The 21,387-nt window shown below is 39.1% G+C and overlaps 1 protein-coding gene across 3 annotated transcripts in view; it reads left to right on the forward strand.

The window, feature by feature from the left end:
- Positions 1–21,387, forward strand: part of plxna2 (plexin A2) — a 494,314-nt gene that overhangs the window by 369,948 nt on the left and 102,979 nt on the right. For all 3 annotated transcript variants that reach the window (XR_011955408.1, XM_072563600.1, XM_072563601.1), the window contains exons 13-14: positions 8,742–8,893; positions 19,607–19,724. Coding sequence is in view for 2 of the 3 variants with exons in the window: in XM_072563600.1 (XP_072419701.1) it covers positions 8,742–8,893; positions 19,607–19,724 (270 nt within the window). In the remaining variant the exon portion in view is untranslated. The remainder of the gene's footprint in view (positions 1–8,741; positions 8,894–19,606; positions 19,725–21,387) is intronic.

Raw genomic sequence — 21,387 nt, forward strand, 5'->3', positions numbered from 1 at the left:
TTATGCAGTATCATATAGTCAGCTGATTTTGGTTCACAGGCTACAAGTAACCTTCTAAGGATGTGGCAAAGTTTGAAAAGTGAAATCTTAATGTTCTGGATCACTCTTGAATTACAGTTGCTTATGCAAACATTAGGGATTACTAGAGATTCTGGCTTGGACAACATGGCATTCACTGTATGTGTTCTGCTGATGCTGTCAAGTTGAGTACAGGTTGGAAAACTGAGAAACTTTATGTATTGCATCGTCTTTCAGTTGTCTAAGCTTTCCCCCATTGGGTAGCATACACAGATCCATTTTTGCTTATTTTTGTAATTTTCTGTTTTTACTCAGTACTCTCAGACACGCAATCTCGAGTTGACAAGTGGTAATGTTATTCTGGCAGTGTGAATGTGGATGCTGTCGATCTTGTCTTCCCTAAGTGACAAAATGCAGAAAAGCCGGCTGATGTACTGACAGTTAAAAGAAATATCTCTGTCACTTCCGTGCTGAAGCTGACTTTTAACTGAGTTCTGAATTTGCTTGTACTTTACACAGCGCAAACTTTTTTTCATTACCTAGAATCTAAAAAATGACTTTAATAAAATGATAATGTTGAAAGGGATGAGAAATGAAGAACTCAATATAAAGAACATTCCTGTAGAGTTCCATACAGATACATTTGTCAGTGATGATCTCCAATGAAGAAAGCATCAGTCACTCAGAAAATAAGAGCCTTTATATTAAAAAGGGCACAATAGACATTGCCTGTAGCACACAGAATGAGTTCTGTCCTGAGTTCTGATGAAAGGGAAAACTTACTGAACTTTTATTAACCTTGTGGTCATATCTTCATACATACCCTGTGTTATATATTTATACATGGACAAAATTCCTTAATTCTACCCAGCCTGGCTTACCCCAGTGGGTTACCATGTTAGAAACAATTCAGTGAAGAACTGGAACATATCTAGAATCTTTCTTCTATCAGGCCAAACTAATCATTGTGAGGAAATCCAAGCCTATCAATCAATTCCTAACACTTTCCTCAAAGAAAAGGTGCACAAAAACAATTTGTTAACAGCAGACAAATGCATCCAGGGAAGAGAAAACTTAAACAGAAAGGTACATGCTATTATGCACCTGCTAGGTTGTGCTGGAGGCATAAGGAGAAAATAATAGACACCCTTTACTTTTGTGCCTCATGATACTGACAAAATTGGATAAGCTACACTTGATATTTTACTCTGTGCTTAGGATTTCCCCTTTTGGTCGTCAGCAAAGTGGCACTAAGTACAGAGAACTGATGTTGTTCGACATGGAGCTGCATGAGATAGCTTTGATATTCCTTTCAAGATGCTTTCTTGCAGCTATTGGTCTGTCAATGCAATTGGACAAGGAAAAGTTGACACGTGCAGTCAAACTTACAGAATAGTTCACACCTCATGGCTGGACAGGGAGAGCATTTATGGAGGTTATCCTTCTATTTTGTTGACCAATGCATTGGTTCAGGTGGGCAGGCAAATAAGCATAACACAATCCATGAAAATTAAGTTAGAATGGCAAAGAAATAAGAAGGTATAAGAAGTAAGGCTTCACAAAATGTGCTTTTGCAACGATTGGTTTATATATCTTATCTGCTCAATAGCAAATAACTGTAGGTGCTGTCAACATTAAAGTTTTGTTGTTTCTTCAGCAATAACAAAATGAGGATTTGCTGACAGCTGAGAGAGGCAGTATGTAGTATGACAGGCTGCTGACATTCCTGCTGAGTTCAATAGCAATTTACTTGTAGCTCAAAGAACTCTGCATAAATTCAGCACTGTTATCATTAAACTATTAGTGATGTCATCTGTGATATAATTTTAAAAAGCACAAATGAACCTGTGAAGATTCTTGTGGCTTACTTGGCTGAGCGTTGTAGCTCATTAAAGTAATCTATTGATATACTGCCCTGAGTGACTGTGCAGCAGATGCATGTCAGGCCTGACTCAAACTTAATCTTATCCTTTATCTTACTAAAACTGTCACTCACCTGGAGGGAAAATAATCTCAAATTTACACACCTTAAGGAGAAACAGTTAAAATATATTTCATGTATGGGTTTAGTACTGTGGATTTGTTTGGCAATGTTATTCATTTTAATTAATTCCTTTCAGAGGTTTGGTCCCCAGGCTAAAGTATTAAGACACATTGTGATTTGTTTCTCCTCCTTCTGCTCTCCACTTACCCTCCAACAAATAAAAAAGTTCAGACTGCTGTGTAGTTAACTTCTAATTATTGAAAATGTTAAGTCAAAAATAGCTGCATTATTTCTCTAGTATGAAGTGGATTGCATAGCTACAAAGTAGTAATTTACAGTTTATAGTTATGATTTTGCACCAATACATTTCCTCATCTTGACCTAGCTGTTGAACTGAGGCTGACTGCTTCCTTCAGGGAGGATCTAATAATATACTTCCACTGGTCCAACATGGAATTCATATTCTGCATTTACCTGATCTAGTCCAAGTGTTACTTCATTTACCATCTTCTACACTTCATTATTTTGAAAATTCTACTCCACTCTTGTAAGCAAAGGAGCATGCTTTTGATCACAAACTTGTCAGAGATCTCGTAGGTGAAAAAAGAATGTTATTAGTAATTTCATATGAGGATATAAACTTCCTGTTTAACTGGGATAAAATGGTTGAACCTTTTTTCCAAAACAGGTACTTGCATATCAACAATTTGTTTATATGATGGTGTATGTATCATCCTAAAAATTGAAGGACCTAATTAAAATAGACATTTTGGTTCTGCCAGTGTTGCCCTGAAGATTTGTTATTTTGTAATTATTTGCTTGGAAACATTGTTATTGCACTGAATGCAAGTCTAAGCAGAAATGCTATAGGAAAAGGTATTGTTTAATCAGCTAATTTGTTAAATGTGAATAAATTACCCCTTCTCTTGCTAATTTTAATAGAAAACAATTTACAAATCTATTATTCTAAACTTATTCATGCATATATCCCTTTCTTTGGAGTAAGTATCTAAACCACATCTTTGGTAGTGGAGTGTGTCCCTACTGTTCTGTTGTATAGAATATACTCAGATCAAATGATTGTTTACAGTATCATATAGCACCCTAGTAGCTCAAATGTGAACCTTTAACAGCATTTGGGAACACTTAAAGCATCTCAGGCTCTGTGATGTTAAAAACACACTATTTATCACAAAATAAAATCCCTCTTGAAATATCTAGAAAATTAAGGAAATAATTTTTGGCACCATAAAGGACGTTTGAAATTTCAGATTACAGGTTGTTTTAAATTCCAGATTTTTGACTCCGAGTTTGTGTCTAGAAATGACTCCTATTTTAGAACTACTCCAGAATAGATTCTGGACATTGTTTCTTGGATTGCACCATCCATTTTGCCTGAATGAAATTTCGATCTTGACATTTCATTCTGCCAACACTACTTGATTTGAATTAAGAAGAGTTGTGTGGGAGAGACATGCTTTAGAACAAACCCAATGGATATTAAAACTATATAATGTTGAAATGCTCTGTGTTCTGGTCTATAAGACACATGCAAACTCGGAAAGAGGAAACATCGTCTAACAATCAATCAGAAGTTTTTAAACATAAAAGCAATTAACTTTTACTTTCAAATAATGCAGTTATTGCTTAACTTTCAAATGTTTTCTTCATGGGTCACAGTATTTCAAGCACCCTTATAGAATAACTGGGTTCTGCCAATTTTGTACAATGTGTGAAGATTTTCATAAAGCTTGACTGAAAGTGTTGACAGCTTGTGGAATCCAGAACTTTAGAGTTTGATCTAATAAAAGCTATTTTATTGCTATCCTTAACCCTTTAAACAAGCTAAGAGCTATCAATTTTTTGAGAAGATTTGTAGCTCAGGTTGAGGTTCTGGATGCAAGTTTGTTCGCTGAGCTGGAAAGTTCATTTTCAGACATTTTGTCACCATATGGAGTTCTGCTTACATTGCCAGGACTGTAACAAACACTACATCAGACAAACAGGCAGAAAACTAGCCACCAGGACACATGAACATCAACTAGCTACAAAAAGATATGGCCTGCTATCACAAGTATCCTTACATATAGATGAAGAAAGACGCCACTTTGACTGGGACAAGCTAAACAGAGACATGCACAAGAATTCCTAGAAGTATGGCATTCTAACCAAAACTCCATCAATAAACACATTGATTTGGACCCCATCTGCCATCCTCTGAGAAAAAGAACTGGAAATGATATCACCTCCCCCCCCCCACCCCCCAAGAAACCAAGACACACAAATAGAAAGCGGGACATAACACCAACGCTTCATCAGAGGCTCAGTGATGATGTTACCTAGTATGGTGACGAAACATCTGAAAATGAACCTTCCAGCTCAGTAAGCAAATCTACTTCCACATTAAGAGCTATCTTAAGTTAATGCCATTGGAATGTTGTGATTGTTATACGTTCGATATGGAGAAGTTTCATGATAGACCATTGACTTGGAAGAGTCTGAAAAGAAATGGTTTATGGAAATTATTATTCCAGGATTCAATAATTCAAGTATGATCCTAATTAAGAAAGAGCAAGAGTAAATTTCAACACTTTGCTTATTAAAGCATTCATCTCCCTGTGGGCAGCAGAGTTTGAGTGAATTCCAGCTTATAGTAGTACACTTGGATAGTTCCAATCCCATACAATTCAGTCTTCTCTAATGCCAGTATGTTAGCCTTTCTCTTTTCAGCTCATAGTTAAATGTGCTGTTCTATTTTCTATGAGACTGGATTATTGAATAGGGAACTGTTTACCAGTAAAAGGCTCCGTCTAATATTTGAAGTTTTGAAACACTTTAAATAAGAAAACAGACAATGCACTTTTAATCAGATAATAATGCAGAATTTTGATAGACAACTCCGCTAACGTCATAGCAGCAACAAAATGTACCCAGGAGAATAAGTCAAAAATGAGCAATTCAAAAGATTAAGATTTTAATGCATTATAGCATCTGGAAATTAAATCAAAAAGAATTCAGCATCAAAGAACTACCTGAAGCATGGAACTCTTTCAGAAAGAATCTTAATCTCACTGATAAAATTCATGTGCATTCAAATTGCACTGTATTGTTCCTTGGTTTTTTGATAAAGAATTAACTTATACTTAACTCAGCATTCAGGATAGGACTGAAATATGGAAAGTAACATTTGTACCACACTAGTATCAGACAATTACTTCCTCCAGCAAGTGAAAATTTTAACTATCTTCCTGTGGAGTTCAAAGACATTGCCATCCACGATCCACATGTGGGGAGTTTAATTGACCAGATGCTGAACTGGACCAGCACTATCATTACCATGCCATCAAGACCAAGTCAGTGTTTTGGAATTTTTCAGTGAGTAGCCCACTTGCTGTCTTCCAAAGACCTGTCTGTCATCAAAAGGCTCAAGTCAGGGTTATGATGGATTACTCCAACTTGCCTGGAGGTGTGCAGCTCCAATGTCCCTCCAGAAATGTAAGACCATCCAGGACAAAGCAACCCACTTGACTGACCCCCTATCCACTACCTTAAGCACTCACTCTCTCTCCCACTGATACGCAGTGGTAGCAGTGTGTACCATCTCAAGACACATAGCAGCAAATCAGCTGGGTTCCTTTACTGCACTTCACAAACCTCTGCCACCCAGAAGGGCAAGGGCGGTAAATATGTGGGAACACAATCATTTTAAATTTAGCCTCTAAGCTGCATACCATTTTGACTTGGAACTATCTTGCCATTTCTTCACTATGAGCCAAAGTCCTGGAGCTCCTTTCCTGGCCCCAATCATGGACCACAGCAGTTCAAAAAGGTAGCTGAGCACCACCACCTCCAGGGCATTTGGAGATGAGCAACAATTGTTGATTTAGCCAGCAATGCCTATGATGAGTTTTTTAAAAACCAAATAAAGGAATTCCTCAAAGCTTGGTATATCAATATCCCAGCAGTAAGATTGTACTGTGTAATTTCATTTTAAGTCTTTTCTTTTTTGTTTGGGAATTTGGATAAAGTTGGTAAGGCTGCCTGTACTGATGAAGCTTGTTTGCTCTGGCAAATGTTGGTGGTGGGTCTTCTTGATCATTATAGTCCTCACAGTCCTACAATGTTAGGTAAAGAGACCCCCAATGATGTACCAAGTGAAGGATGCGGAGAGGTTTGGAAGGACATTGAGGTTCCTACTACATTATTGCTCTTGTCCATCTCAGGGATGGAGATTTCAGGAGAGATAGACACTGTCAAAGTTTACCCTCATGTATTTCTGCTGTGCATTCTGTACACAGAGCAGACTGTCATAACCCACAAGGAAAAGTGCACTGATACTCAAGTCCCACTCTGCTGAGGTCATCACAAAAGTTAAAGTTTTAATCAAATTACTCAAAGTCCTAATTTTCTTGTCTGATGGAGAGTTGTAAATAGAAAACATTTACTAAGTTTCTGCACTTAACTAAAAGTGCTATTTATTACAAATAAGTGAGTGTTTAAAATTGTATTCATTAAGGGATGAGGGTGTTGCTGGCCATGTCAGCACTTACAGCCTATCCTACGTACCCAAAGGTCAACCACATGGCTGTGGATCTGGAGTCACATGTAGGCCGGACCAGGTAAGGATGGCAATTTCCCCTCCCTAAAGGACATTAACGAACCAGATAGGTTTTTCCAACAATTGACAATAGTTTCATAGTCATCATTTAGATTTTCTTTATTGAACTCAAATTCCACTATCTGCCACGGCAGGATTCAAACCTGAGTCCCTGCAACATTACCCGGGACCTTGGGTTAACAAAGTGACAGTGAGGATTGCAGATGCTGGAGAAGTCCAGAGTTGAAAAGGATGGTGCTGGAAAAGCACAGCAGGTCAGGCAACATCTGAGGAACAGGTGAGTCAAAGTTTCGAGCATAAGCTCTTCATCAGAAATGTCGACGCTCCTGCTTCTTGGATGCTGCCTGACCTGCTGCGCTTTTCCAGTGCCACCCTTTTTGACTTTGGTTTAAAAGTCCAACGATAATACCACTAGGCCATCACCTCTTTGTGGTATTATTCTAACCACAGGAAAATGAAAAGTATCTTAGAGTATAATAGTACTGACTTAAACTTTAACCCCTTAAACCCTAACAAAGGTATGTAGACAGATACAGACTAAACATGGATGTTATTGGCAGAGAAAATATACTAAGGGAGCACAGTTCAGTAGCATCGATCCCCAGGATTCAATGCAATGTCCCTTTCGCTTTTTTGAGTCCTTCTCGTCATCTTATTTCTAAGTCTTTATGGCATGGCGCATTGGCACTCTAATTGTTGAGCTTCTCAGTCGCTGGTTAGAGACAACAAACAACAAATGGTGGGAGATTATAGCTAGCTATTCTCCAATTCTTTAACTTCTCTGCAGGGAGAGAAAGATGCTGCCGACTGCAGAGTGGAGGATTTCTGCCTCTTTATTTTTCAGGTTGATGACTGTTGATACCCATAACTGATCTGATTTTGCTTTTAATCCAACATTCTGTCTCTGTTACAAAACATTAACTGAAGATAGACCCATTGTTCTGTTGAGTCTCATGTACCTTCCCTCAAAGGTTGAACAAATAATGGTAGAAATACAACTCTGTTCCAGCATTTTGTTTTCATAAGTATGCTACCATCCTTGGTTTAAAGCAGTTTCCTTTTTTGTTTTTGTCCAAGATCAAAAATAAAAATAAAAGATTTTTTACAATACCAATGAGCCATGTCCCTGGTGATGAAGGGCAAGAATATTGGGTCGAGTGCCAGGAAGTCTGATCAAGCAATCTTTTCTGTATGAAATGGCTGGGTAAACTTCATTCTGTAATTTTCAATAAAAATTTAACTGTCATTGTTTTCTCTTCCACTAGCCAGTAATACACGGAGAGAATTTGCATCAAGAGGTTTCTGTTCTCTGGATGTGTTTGTAGTCAAAACATATCTGTGTACAATTAGTGTTGCACAAAAGAAGTCAACACAACCACTGGGTTGTTGCAAAACAAATTGTGCAAACTAGGTGGCCTGTACAATTTTAGGCAAACAACCAAATACAGTTCCTTTTTGAAAGGTTTCTTAGCTCTCCCTCAATCTTAATTTATATACACCGCTTATGCTTTTGTCCTTTCATTCATAATGCCTAACCACAGACTCTGGTTAACTGAGGTTTTTATTAATAAGTTTCTTTTGTTTTGGTATTGAAAGAGAACTTTTCCCTTCCCCTCTACCCTCCCTCACCCCCTATCCCCACAACAAAAACATCATCTTTTAGCTTTCCAATTACTGAAATGCTCCATGTAATCCTGAGGGCTAACTGTCAGCATTTTTAATTCACTGATCTCTGGTATCTGTGTTGTAATTTTGTACGCGCGTGTGTTATTGTTGCTTGGCAACTGTTAGTTCTACAATGTGGATAAGCAGAATGCTGGCTTTGCAGCAAATTAAAGCACAATAGGTTATCTACGCGCTATTTATCACAGCACTGTCAGGACTGTTTGATTCTTCAGTAAAGCTTTCCAATAGAACTTAGTCTGTAAATGCACCTTCAGCAAATACCTGTAGGCATTTTCCTTTCCCTGCATTTCTGTATGCTTATCTTAGTGTCTTTTTTAATTACTTTGAGCATGAACACAATCAGCAATCACATTCAAATGCCTTTAAAATGTTGACAGAATAAATAAATAACGCGTGTATTGTTTGCCCTGAATTTATTTATTTGCCTTTTTTCAGGTAACACCAATGTCTGGGCCACAGGAAGGGGGGACTCAGGTGACCATCCATGGAGTGAATCTGGGTCTGGATTTTTTGGACATTGCTAATAATGTGCGTGTGGCAGGAGTGCAGTGTATCCCACTGTTAGATGGATATGTAATCGCTGAGCAGTAAGTTCAATCTATAATTTGGAAAATAGCTAGTTTCGTAAATGACCTTTCTTCCTATCTGATTTGACTCTTAATTTCGTGCCAAGATAAGTGTGGTGCTGGAAAAGCACAGCAGGTCAGGCAGCATCCGAGGAGCAGGAAAATCAATGTTTTGGGCAAAAGCCCTCTATCAGAAAGTCTTAATTTAGTGCCATAACCTTCCAGGTTAACATACTAGTGGTTTAGCCTGGTAGCTTTTTGTGTCAACGTTTGGAGGAATTTACCAAAGTGGACTCTGAAACCAGTTCTGAAGACTAGTCACTGGACCTAAAACGTTAGCTCTGATTTCTGTCCACAGATGCTACCAGACCTGTTGAAATTTTGTAGCATTTTTGCTTTTGTTTCTGGAACTATTGTCATTGTCATTTGTCAGGAGAAACCCATCTGGTTCACTAATGTCCTTTAGGAGAAAGTGAGGACTGCAGATGCTGGCGATCAGAGCTGGAAAAGCGCAGCAGGTCAGGCAGCATCCAAGGAGCAGGAGAATCGACGTTTCGGGCATGAGCTCTTCTTCAGGAATGAGGAGAGTGTGTCCAGCAAGCTAAGGTAAAAGGTAGGGAGGAGGGACTTGGGGGAGGGGCATTGGAAATGCGATAGGTGGAAGGAGGTCAAGGTGAGGGTGATAGGCTGGAGTGGGGGTGGGGGCGGAGAGGTCAGGAAGAAGATTGCAGGTTAGAAAGAAAGGTGGTGCTGAGTTCGAGGGTTGGGACTGAGACAAGGTGGGGGGAGGGGAAATGAGGAAACGTTCCGCAAGTAGGCGGCCTATCTCCCCAATATAGAGGAGGCCACATCAGGTGCAGCGGATGCAGTAAATTATGTGTGTGGAGGTGTAGGTGAATTTGTGGTGGATATGGAAGGATCCTTTGGGGCCTTGGAGGGAAGTAAGGGGGGAGGTGTAGGTGCAAGTTTTGCATTTCTTGTGGTTGCAGGAGAAGGTGCCGGGAGTGGAGGTTGGATTGGTGGGTGTGGACCTGACAAGGGAGTCACGGAGGGAGTGATCTTTTCGGAATGCTGATAGGGGAGGGGAGGGAAATATATCCCTGGTGGTGGGGTCCGTTTGGAGGTGGCAGAAATGACAACGGATGATATGATGTATATGGAGGTTGGTGGGGTGGTGGGTGAGGAGCAGTGGGGTTCTGTCCTGGTGGCGATTGGAGGGGCGGGAACTGGAGGAGATGTGCTGGAGAGCATCGTCGATCACGTCTGGGGGGAAATTGCGGTCTTTAAAGAGGAGGCCATCTGGGTTGTTCGGTATTCCGACGTGATCTCCTCCACTTCCCGCATCCTCTGCCTTTGAGCCCCGTCCCTCCAATTGCCACCAGGATAGAACCCCACTGGTCCTCCTCATCCACCCCACCAACCTCCATATACATCATATCATCCGTCGTCATTTCCGCCATCACCAGGGATATATTTCCTTCCCCTCCCCTCTCAGCATTCCGAAAAGACCACTCCTTCCGTGACTCCCTTGTCAGGTCCACACCCCCCCACCAACCCAACCACCACTCCCGGCACCTTCCCCTGCAACCACAAGAAGTGCAAAACTTGCGCCCACACCTTTTCCCTTACTTCCCTCCAAGGCCCCAAGGGATCCTTCCATATCTGCCACAAATTCACCTGCACTCCTCACACATCATTTACTGCATCTGCTGCACCCGATGTGGACTCCTCTATATTGGGGAGACAGGCCGCCTACTTGCGGAACATTTCCTCATTTCCCCTCCCCCCCACCTTGTCTCAGTCAAATCCCTCGAACTCAGCACCACCTTCCTAACCTGCAATCTTCTTCCTGACCTCTCCGCCCCCACCCCCACTCCGGCCTATCACCCTCACCTTAACCTCCTTCCACCTATCGCATTTCCAACACCCCTACCCCAAGTCCCTCCTCCCTACCTTTTATCTTAGCCTGCTTGGCACACTCACCTCACTAATGTCCTTTACCTGGTTTGGCCTACAAATGACTCCAGACCCACAGCAACATGGTTTACTCTTAACTGCCCTCTGGGCAATTAAGGATGGACAATTAAAGCTGGCCTAGCCACTGATGCCCACATCCCATGAATGAATTTTAAAAATTGCTTGATTCCCTTAATGATTAGAAATCCATCTCTCTTAGCTTTGAGCATACTAATGCTATGGACCAGACCAGACCCCCACCTCCAAAATGTAGTGAGGAGATAGTTTACATCCTAACTTTTATATTTATTTACATGTAAGTGTAAAGCACTGTCTTTCAGATTAAATTTGATTCATCCACCCCTCGGCTTTACGCAAACCACACTTGAATTTCCTCGCAAAAGCTTCACTTGTGTTAGGGCTACAAGCCAAGGGTGTTAAAGGTAGATCTTTGTCGTCTGGATCCAAATAGCAATATAGTTGAGTGAGCCATCAATTCTTTACAGAAGTCACCAAATTTTCATTCCATTTGGAACATTGAACCAGATAACTGTCCAGATGATGATGATTAAAATCCACAATGGTGTGCTGGCTCATGAGTTCTAAGCTTAATCAAAAGACATTTATAATTTCTTGATTTCTCCCATGAGACCTGTTTTAGAAATGGGACAGGGCAGCTTTACTGCCTACTGTCATTAGCCCTGTGGAATGGTGGGTTTGTGCCTGTAGATTTCTGGAATTTGATTTGGTGGTACACTTAAATTTCTCCTGCAATTCAATGAGCCACTGTTGTGGTGCCTGAGGCTTAGCTGCAGCATGATTGAACTTGCTCACGTCAAATCAATGTGTTGCTGGAAAAGCGCAGCAGGTCAGGCAGCATCCAAGGAACAGGAGAAGGGCTGATGCCCGAAACGTCGATTCTCCTGTTCCTTGGATGCTGCCTGACCTGCTGCGCTTTTCCAGCAACACATTTTCAGCTCTGATCTCCAGCATCTGCAGTCCTCACTTTCTCCACGTCAAATCAATGACAATCACATTGTCCGGTGCAGTAAACCACATGTGAGGTTTTAAATCGAGCTCTGAAATAAAGTTCTACAGGTTGTTTCATTTTGCATATCTGTTCTGTAATGCCCAGAGTTTAGAAAATTCAATTCTGCAAGTTTCCTTGACTATATGCTTCAACAAAGGATCAACATTTGATCATAGACGCTGTTGTTTCTTGTTATTTGCGTGCAGTTATGAATATTTAAACAGAAATGCAACAAGTTGGCATTTATATACCACCTTTATGATTGTGAAACATTGCAAAGTCCTTTACAGAAATTGAATTCGGAAAATTTGGTGCTAAGAGGCATTGAATGACAGAGTAGTTGCTGCGTAAAATTTGACTTGATTTATTCATTGTCACACGTATTTTGTTATAAGTTTGTATGGTGTTGTCACTCTCTGGCGCCATCTTCATTACCGTTCCCGAGACCAACTCATCTAGTGTTTCTTGCTTGGCTTTTCCCTCGAGACCTGTAAATATCTCCTTTTTAGACAATTACCTAGTTCCCTTTTGAAAGCCATGATTGAATCTGTCTCCACCACGTACTGGGAGGTGCAGTCTAAGCTGCTTACAGCACAAAAGGATTTTTCCTCATGTTGCCTTTGGTCCTTTTGCCAGTGACCTTGGCTTAGTATTCTCAAGTTCTCAAATTTTCTTCTCAATTGGAACTGTGTTCTCTACCTCCTGTACCCAGATCCATCATGAGTTTGGACATTTGTATAAACTTTCCTCTCAACCCTCTCTTCTTCAAAGGCAAAGGGCGCAATTTCTCTAATCTATCCTTATAATTACAATATCCATTTGCCTGGGATCATTCCCATAAATCTTCCCCCAGACCTTTTCTAAAGCTTTCACATCTTCCAGAAATGTGGTCACAGAATTCAAACCAGTTCTCCAGATGAGTTAGAACCAGTTGTTTAAAAAGCTTCACCACAACTTGCTTAATTTTACATCCAATGCATCGACTTGTCAACCTTGGAATTCCATATGCCTTAATAACCACTTTTCCAACTCACCCTACCTTTTGTAATTATTTTTGCACATGTACCTCTATTTACAACTGCTCCTGCAGCCTTCTTGGAATAGTTATATTTCTTTGTGTTGCCTCTCCTCATTCTTCCTACGAAAATATTTCACTTCAGTTTTCTCTGCATTTCATTTCATCTATCTGTGAATTTTCAAATCATGCTGAGCATGCCCAATTCAAGGGAATTAATATAATTCAGAGAATTCTGTAGCTCTGAACACCAGCCTCTGTAAAACCTCAATGAACTTCTGTCAAGTTTGCGAAACAACTATTTGCCATTGATCTGTTCCCATTAATCAGCCACACTTTGTATTCATGCTGCCACTGTTCATTATTTATTCCATTATAGGCTTTAGCTTCACTGACAAACCTGTTGCATTGCATTTAGAAGTCCATGTGGGCACCACATCGACAGCAATATCCACATCAACCCACCCTGTTACTGCATCAAAGAAAAATTAACTTTTATTTCATTCCATCTTATTCGTAGCTTCCTATTTCTTTCTTTCTATCTCTTGCCATGTCTTGTGTACTTTTCTTCTCTATTGGTAAACTCTATTGCTCATTATTCTGCTAGGTCTGCCTAACAACACTTCAAACCGAGCCACAAGGGCATTGGTAAAAGGACAGTGGAGGTACAACCTGCAGGATGTATGTAGGTCCTCCTTCCCCCAAGTCAGTCACAGCTCTAAGGATTGTAAACCTCTTCTTCCTATACCAGCTTTCCATTCATCTTTTCTTGATATTAGAGAGATGACCAAAAGCTTGGTCAAACGGAGGGTTTAAATCAGCATCTTGAAGAAGCAAAGAAGATGGAAGATTGAGGAGAAACTCTAGAACTTGGCACCAATGGTGGTGTGATTAAAATAGGTAGATGGTTGAGTTAGTCAATGTTACGAGGGTGAAAGTACACAGTCTCAGACATGTTGCAGGAATGTGACAGAAAACTCATCTGGGTCAAATATCGCACAAAGGTTGCAAAGAATCTGGGTCTTCAGCCTGAACCAAAGGAATGGAATTGGCAAGAGTTTGTAGCAATGGCTTTGTTCTTCCTGGCATTTGGTTGGAAAAAATCTCTGTTCATCCAGTAACGGATATTGGTCAAGCAGTCTTTGTGATCTAGAGGTAATGGAGGATTGAGAGCAGTGATGGTGAGTTAGAGCTATGTCCTCATTATGTGTGTGGAATCTTGATGTTAACAAGTTTGAGAAATCAGAAAGAAGCCAATTATAGAAGCTTGGGAGACTCCGGATGTGACAATACAAGGAACACCATGAAAAGGCTGATTGTCTGATTGCGACCAAATGTACAAGAATGGAGCTTAGGGGGTATCGGGTCCTTCGTTCTGATGAGTTGTTGTCTGAGAGTGGCTGTTGGTTTGTATGCTGTTATGAGTACAAGAGTGGAGCCAGGCAAGTGCAGTCTCAAGCACCTGGACAATAGAGGGAAGCTATTGGAAAAGGATGTTGGGGTTAGTCATGTTAAGGACTGCAGAGAGTTTGAGAAGGGCCTGCATGAACTGCTTGCCATAGTTCCATTGGGTGTCATTTGTGACATTAATAGATGCTGATTCAGCACTTTAGCAGCTGCAGAAAATTGATTGGAGGTTCAAACTCCAGTTACTGTCACTATTTTGTTTGCATATTCACAGTTATTGTAAATTATAACAGTATATATTATGATTTGTCAATAGGATATCAATTGAAAGACTGTAATAAAGGCTTTCACACATGGTATGTTTCCAGTAATAATATTGAGATTGATTATATTTAAAGATGTCACAGATGATTTGATCATGACATTTAGTAAAAGAGGTTCTAATTGCTACACTCGATAGTACTTGCAACTTTTCCATTCTGATCTCCCACTGTGTCCTTTGATTTGATATACACCAAGAAAGCCAGGTTCTGCAATAATGCTCTGACTTCAGAGTCCAGTTATTCATAACTCAAATTAAAATCAAATCCAGACCAGAGCACGAGATGAGGAACTGTTGTGTCATTTGGGTAAGATCAGAGATTGAAGATTCATGCCAAGTGTTTCAAAAACTATTTTAAACTAGAAAATGAACACATCTGCTGTGAATTTAAGGTAAAGAAAACAAATGAAAAAGCTTTTACTAATTTTCAATCTTATAGCATGACTTGATTGACATTGTGTGTGATTTAGTGTTTTTCAGATTATGTAGTACAAAAGCTTCAAAAATGTGATTAATAAAGCTCTGAAATGTTACAATCAGTCTTACCCCGTCAGTGACAGAATAGTATGATGTTTTACTTTTTGGCATATATAAATGTGCCAAGTTTTACTTTAAAGCATCTGTTTTATCAGGAATAATTTAAGTGGAATGTTGATTTACCACTTTTATAATTTATCAGCTATAATTGGTATTCTAACAATGAGCAAAACTTAACTATTTTAATGCAGTGTTGATATTTATCAACTATTACAATGAAATTCCAAAAGCCTTTAAGCAAATCACTTAAAATAAGCTATACAATGAATGTTGGATATAGGATTTTCATTATATTTCTGAAGGTAGTGAATGGTCTAGCTAACTGTAGGAACATTTAATGAAATTATTTGTTAGTGACTTACTTCAGGAAATTGCATTGTTTTAAATGAATTTATTTTGTGAATACAGTATTAGAATTGGGCCAGTAATTCTATAATATTTATGAAATAATAAAGTTAAAGTCAAGATTCAGAACTGAGCTCATTCTTTCATGATTGATTGAAGTCATCCACTAAGTGATTGTCTTCTGTGGACCAAGAAGGACTCAAGACCATCCTATTTCAGTCAGCCAATCTTAACCAGTGAGTAACAGAAAGACCAGAATTGTAGGTGAGGGCAAGATTGAATTTGGCTCTGACCAACTAGGAGAAAGTGAGGACTGCAGATGCTGGAGATCAGAGCTGAAAATGTGTTGCTGGGAAAGCACAGCAGGTCAGGCAGCATCCAAGGAGCAGGAGAATCGACGTTTCGGGCATGAGCCCTTCTTCCTGAAGAAGGGCTCATGCCCGAAACCCCGATTCTCCTGCTCCTTGGATGCTGCCTGACCTGCTGCGCTTTTCCAGCAACACATTTTCAGCTCTGACCAACTAGGCTAATGACACCAACTAAAAATACTGCACTTCATAAAGACCATCTAGCTAACCCACCACTGACCATTAAACTGTAATCCATTAGAAATCAAAGTGTTTGGAGGAGAGATAATTTTCAATTTTTAAAAAAGTTTCAAATCTAGCCTGACAGTTGGTCCTTGGCTTTCCCTTGTGGATTGTTATACTTTTCTGTTGATTAAGATGGTGCCACTGTCAAAGATTAACTTGTAGAGAGGATGAAGCAGATATATCATTTTGCATTCCCTTTCCCGGCTCAGTTACAATGAATTCTGTCCAGTGTTTGGACTGTTTAGCATGTAGATACTAATATAAGCTATCACATAAACACCAAAAAAATCTAAAATTGAACATTTCACATTGGAGCTGGATTTTGTAAGAGTTACCTCCTTTATAAAATGATAATTTCTATACGAGGGAAGTGATTTATTTAGACTTCATGTTTAAACTAGTTTCCTGCTATGAATATGTCCTTTGGGAACTGAAATGAATCTCAATAAATTGTAACCAAATGAGCATTTGTATTCATGAAAACTAGTGATTAACACTTTGAATTCTGAGATAAGATTTCAAAATCAATATAAACATTATAGGCTTGAAATTACTGTTGTCAGACAAGCACTTTAAACTGCATGTGTGATATTCCCCTGCTCATTATTTTAACCTACAGGTTAAAATAAATCTGAAGTTAAATTGATGGACAAAGATCATACATACATGCTAAGCATTTGTCAGTATGAGTTTGAGCTTTAAAATTAATTTTTCAATTGATTCCAGGATTTTTGAGGATGATTTGAAATCTGTAGGATACATGGTAGAATTCGGTGTATGGTGTTCAGAAACCACTTGCAGGTTTTGTTGATTAAGGCAATGGGAGAATATTTTTGCTGTTGTAAATTCAGTGCTCTGTAAATTTCTCATTCAGCTTAAAATTCATTTTTAAAACATTGTTAGTCAGGAAGCAGACAATTGTTATCATAGTAGCATCAATAGTTTCACTGTTTGTATGTTTTATCAGAAAGTTTTCCCAATATTTCAGGAAGTGAAGTAAATTATCCTCTAAAATTTGTGAATCCATTGTTCAAAATTAAGGCTGTCAGGAAGCAGCCAGACTGAACACTCAATTGGTGCATTTACACATTGACCTTTAGAAATGTGCTGGTCCCCGGCCAGACCTTTCTCTGAAACATTCAAGCTGTGTAATAAATGGGATGAACCGTATTGGTCTGCTATCACTTGCTGCAATACATATAGCCTGATATCTCCTGCAGAAATTGTGTTGGATAAACAGAATAAACTTACTGTTTGCTGTCTGGAATGAATATATTAGTCCCAGCACTTTCAAGTAATGTAGAAATATTTTGGTTGACTAGCCGAACCATAACTGGAGCCAAACTTCCCAGTCTTTGGAAACATTGTATCTGAAGAGAGGTATTCACTTAGTCATGTCTGTTTCGTCCATCTATCTAACAAGTGCATGTCCATAGCCAGTGCTGTCAGCCCTCACCCTTACAGCAATTAATATAAAGTTAAGAGAGTTGGGTTTAACACACTTCTGTCGGCAGATCTGGAAGGTGCAGTACATAAGATTCAGAGGGTGACCTTTCCAATGCTTAGATGCAGATAGGCCAATCAGAGGCACCAACTCTTCCCCCAACAAATCATGCACGCACGCACGCCCCATTTGGAAACCCATTCCCTGATGCCACATTCGGAGATTACCTCAGCTTCTTTTTGTAGTGAGACTGCCTGCACGCCCAGTAATAGCCACCAATCCTGGCTTGCACTGTTGGGACAACAGAATTGTGAACCATCAATAGGCCGTTATTCTCCAAAGCAAATCTCTCTTGCTTTCTCCCTCACTTGCTCTTAGTGGCCTATAAATACCCAGCCCTGATCTTAGGAAGGCAGAGGAATGAAAAGAAATGCCATAAGAGGATCAATGATGTAGCCACACTTGTGGAGTATTACATTCTGCCACATGCAATAGCTTTCTGTATTGGGCCTGAAGTAAAACCAGGACCTGTCAAAGTCTAGGGATGAAAGTTTTGAAATATCTGTCCAGACATATAAAACTAGGATATCATCAGAGTCTCCAATACCCAATGTTCAGTTGTAAATGACTAGAATTTCTAGCCATCTATTCTTAACATAGAAGTATCATATTGTGAATGCTGGACATTGAACTAAAAACAAACAATGCTCGTAATACTCGACAAGTCCAGCAGCATCCATGGGGAGAGAAACAGAGTTAAAGCATCAAGATGATGATTTTTCATCAGAACTAATCCAAATTCTATCTATATTGAAGGGTTATGGACCTGAAAAGCTAGCTCAATTTCTCTCTTCAGAGACATTGTTTGACTTGCTGCTCTGCCCATATCTTTGTTTACTTTTTACTTAATATCATCAGCTTTTCATATAGGTGGGGGGAATGATTTTTTTTTTTGACAGACATAACAGGAATCATGAGTGTGTCTCATTATTTTTCCAAATGTTCAGGATCCTCTCTAACAGCAGCCTGCAGTTTTGTTGTTGTCTTAACAGTAATGGTTTTTAAGTTTGAAACACGCCAAAAGGGATAATCCTGAATGACTTTCCAAAATATGAATTCTGTGATGGGGGAGGGGCAGTGCGATCTGATTTTGGTGCCTGGTAGTAGCTGGAATGGCATGTGCGAAGCCAACTCGACAGTTCTTCATTTCCATGTTAATGAGGTGTTTGCTTTCAGCAATATCCAATTCAGTGCATCATTCTTGAAAAGTATAGTTTTGTGAGATTTTACAAGGACCATGTAATGCTGTAGTACAAAGCATCATTGCTAAAATCAATTTATGCAAATATTATGCCATTCATCAGCATCCAGTTCTTTCCTAAAGTGAGGAAATTAAGAATTATCTATACATCATTAATTCTATTTCATTAAGTTAAAAACTCAATTGGATTTTTGACAAATTGTGTGCTGTCAAAGCATATTATTCTTCCTTTTCTATTCCACTTTGCCTTTGGTTGAATGCTGATCGCTTTGGTAGTACTGTACTATTTTCAAGCTTGTAGTAGCATTTAACAGAACAATTGCCCAAATACTTTTTTAAAAATCTGTTTGATTCTGCGTAGTGAAACATGTTTTTGTTGTTCTGTGAAATTTTTTTTGGCATGGTTTAAGAGGTGGGTTGTTTTTACTATTATGCAGTTCACTTGGCTGGTCTGCCATTGCTTTGTTGTATGGAATATTACAAAATGTGAGACAAAGTGATAGTTAATTGTAATAAATTGCTTTGTACCGCACACCCTTTCTTCCAGAGTTAATCTTAGTATTATATTTTCATGTTTTCTTTTTACTCCATAAAATTGAAATTCGCCATGTGCTACTTGCTGTAGGGGACAATTTGTTAGTTGTGCAGGAGTGTGACAGCAGCTTAATCTGTCCAGCTCTCCTCCAAGGAGCATTCATTTATTTCAGTAGAAAATGTCAGCGCAAAATTAGAAAGCAGCCATTTAACGGCAGATGCACATATAAGTGCTAGAAGGTGACATATGTTCTAATTCTGTGTTCTTACTTTCATGCTGCCTTTGACAGAATCGTATGTGAAATGGGGGAGGCACGGCCTCACAAAGAATCTGGTCCCGTGCAGCTCTGTGTTGGGGAGTGCAAACCTGAATTTATGACTGAGTCGTCACAGCAGTATACCTTTGTGGTGAGTTAATCTGAGAAGGAGTGGTTCGATGCCAGTTGAGAAATTGTACCACTTCAATAAAATCCATCCCAGGGTGTAAAAAATGAAATTAGGTTTCATAACTGTGCAATCTACTGTATGTTTAGAAATACGTCTATTTAAGAATCACCACATTATGTGGTATCATTTAAATAAGTGCTTCCTGATCTATTTCCGATTTGTTCTCTTCCCTTTATAGTTTGGCCTTTCATCCTTTTACCTTGGTTTCTTTGGTGACCATTGTATTTCCATTTCAGTTATGCAGCTCTCATTGTAATCATGATCAACTCTAACTACAAGTTCTGACAGAAAAGACATCATTACAACTTTTATTGGTCTTCCCAAGTGGCATCAACATTTAATGTATTCAGAGTGGTCTTCAGTTCTCAATGTCCAGAAAATACAAGACATCTCCTATGTCAAAAACCATTGTACATTTCTTTTCCATTTTTGTGAAAAAGATCCAATGAAATTTTACATGTATTTCTCTTTATGGAATGTTCAAAATCCAAAATTAGATGTCAACTTGTACGATTATGTTTATGAGTTGACAGTGTTTCATATTGTCTCTTTGTTACGCTTTTTTAGAAACTTCTATTTCACTTTCTTTCTCTTGCCAGATTTTTCCTGTTTGAAACTAAGTTGGGGTAACAGTGCATTATTGTCAACTAACTTGCACCCTCCAACTTATCATAGAACTCCTACAGTACAGATAAAAGTCATTTGACCCTTCAGGTCTGCACCAACCCTCCAAATAGCATGACACCCAGATACTACCCCACCCCCCACCCCCCCACCCCCACCATCACCACAACCACCACCACCACCCACACCCTCCCCCTAATAGTCCAGTATCACGAACATTAGACATTTCGTAGGTTGTGAATTAGGAACATGTTTGCCTGAAGAAAATTTGTGCAAACAATATTTTGTGGAAAATGCCAACACTTCCAAGATAAGCGACCTTTAAGTTATTTATCGGCAAACTTGCCACACGAAGGATTTGTGTGGTTTAGTCTGAACGCTGAAAATTTCCTGAACAATTTAAGGTCAACTGCTAGCAGATAAAATGGTGCATGGCATGGATAAACCCAATGTCTTCATTTATCAAAACATTGATTTCCCTGAGAATCATTTGAAAGCCTTTGGGAATTGCTGTAAAAGGTGGAATCTGGCATCTCCACACCATTAAAATTATCCAAACTAAAATCATTTTGTGTTAAATAAGGTTATCATTACTATTTATGCTGATATGTGAAAAATTTGTTGACATTTTTTATTTTCAGAATTTCAATATTCTACATAAACAGGCTCAACTACATTTTCTTCGACTGCGTTTACCTCAAGTTCCAAGTACTTTCATAACTTTTGTGTATCCTCCAAGTTAGATGTGTTTCCTGAACCATCAAAGAATATTCTGATTCTTTGATTAGCATTACAGTGAGTGCACGATTCAGTTCTGGTTAAGGAGATTTGACTGACACTGCTTAAAATTATTCAAAATGCCTTTGGTAATATGCACCAGGTCTGGAACCATGTTGAGAGAGTCAGAGCAAAGTGAATAGATTTGTTTTAAATTACCTTTTCTTCCCGAAAACATCAGAAGCTATTATTTATTTTTGTTAGTTAGTCATTTAATGAGAGG

Source organism: Chiloscyllium punctatum, chromosome 45 (genome assembly GCF_047496795.1).
Source record: "Chiloscyllium punctatum isolate Juve2018m chromosome 45, sChiPun1.3, whole genome shotgun sequence".
Taxonomy (NCBI): domain Eukaryota; kingdom Metazoa; phylum Chordata; class Chondrichthyes; order Orectolobiformes; family Hemiscylliidae; genus Chiloscyllium; species Chiloscyllium punctatum.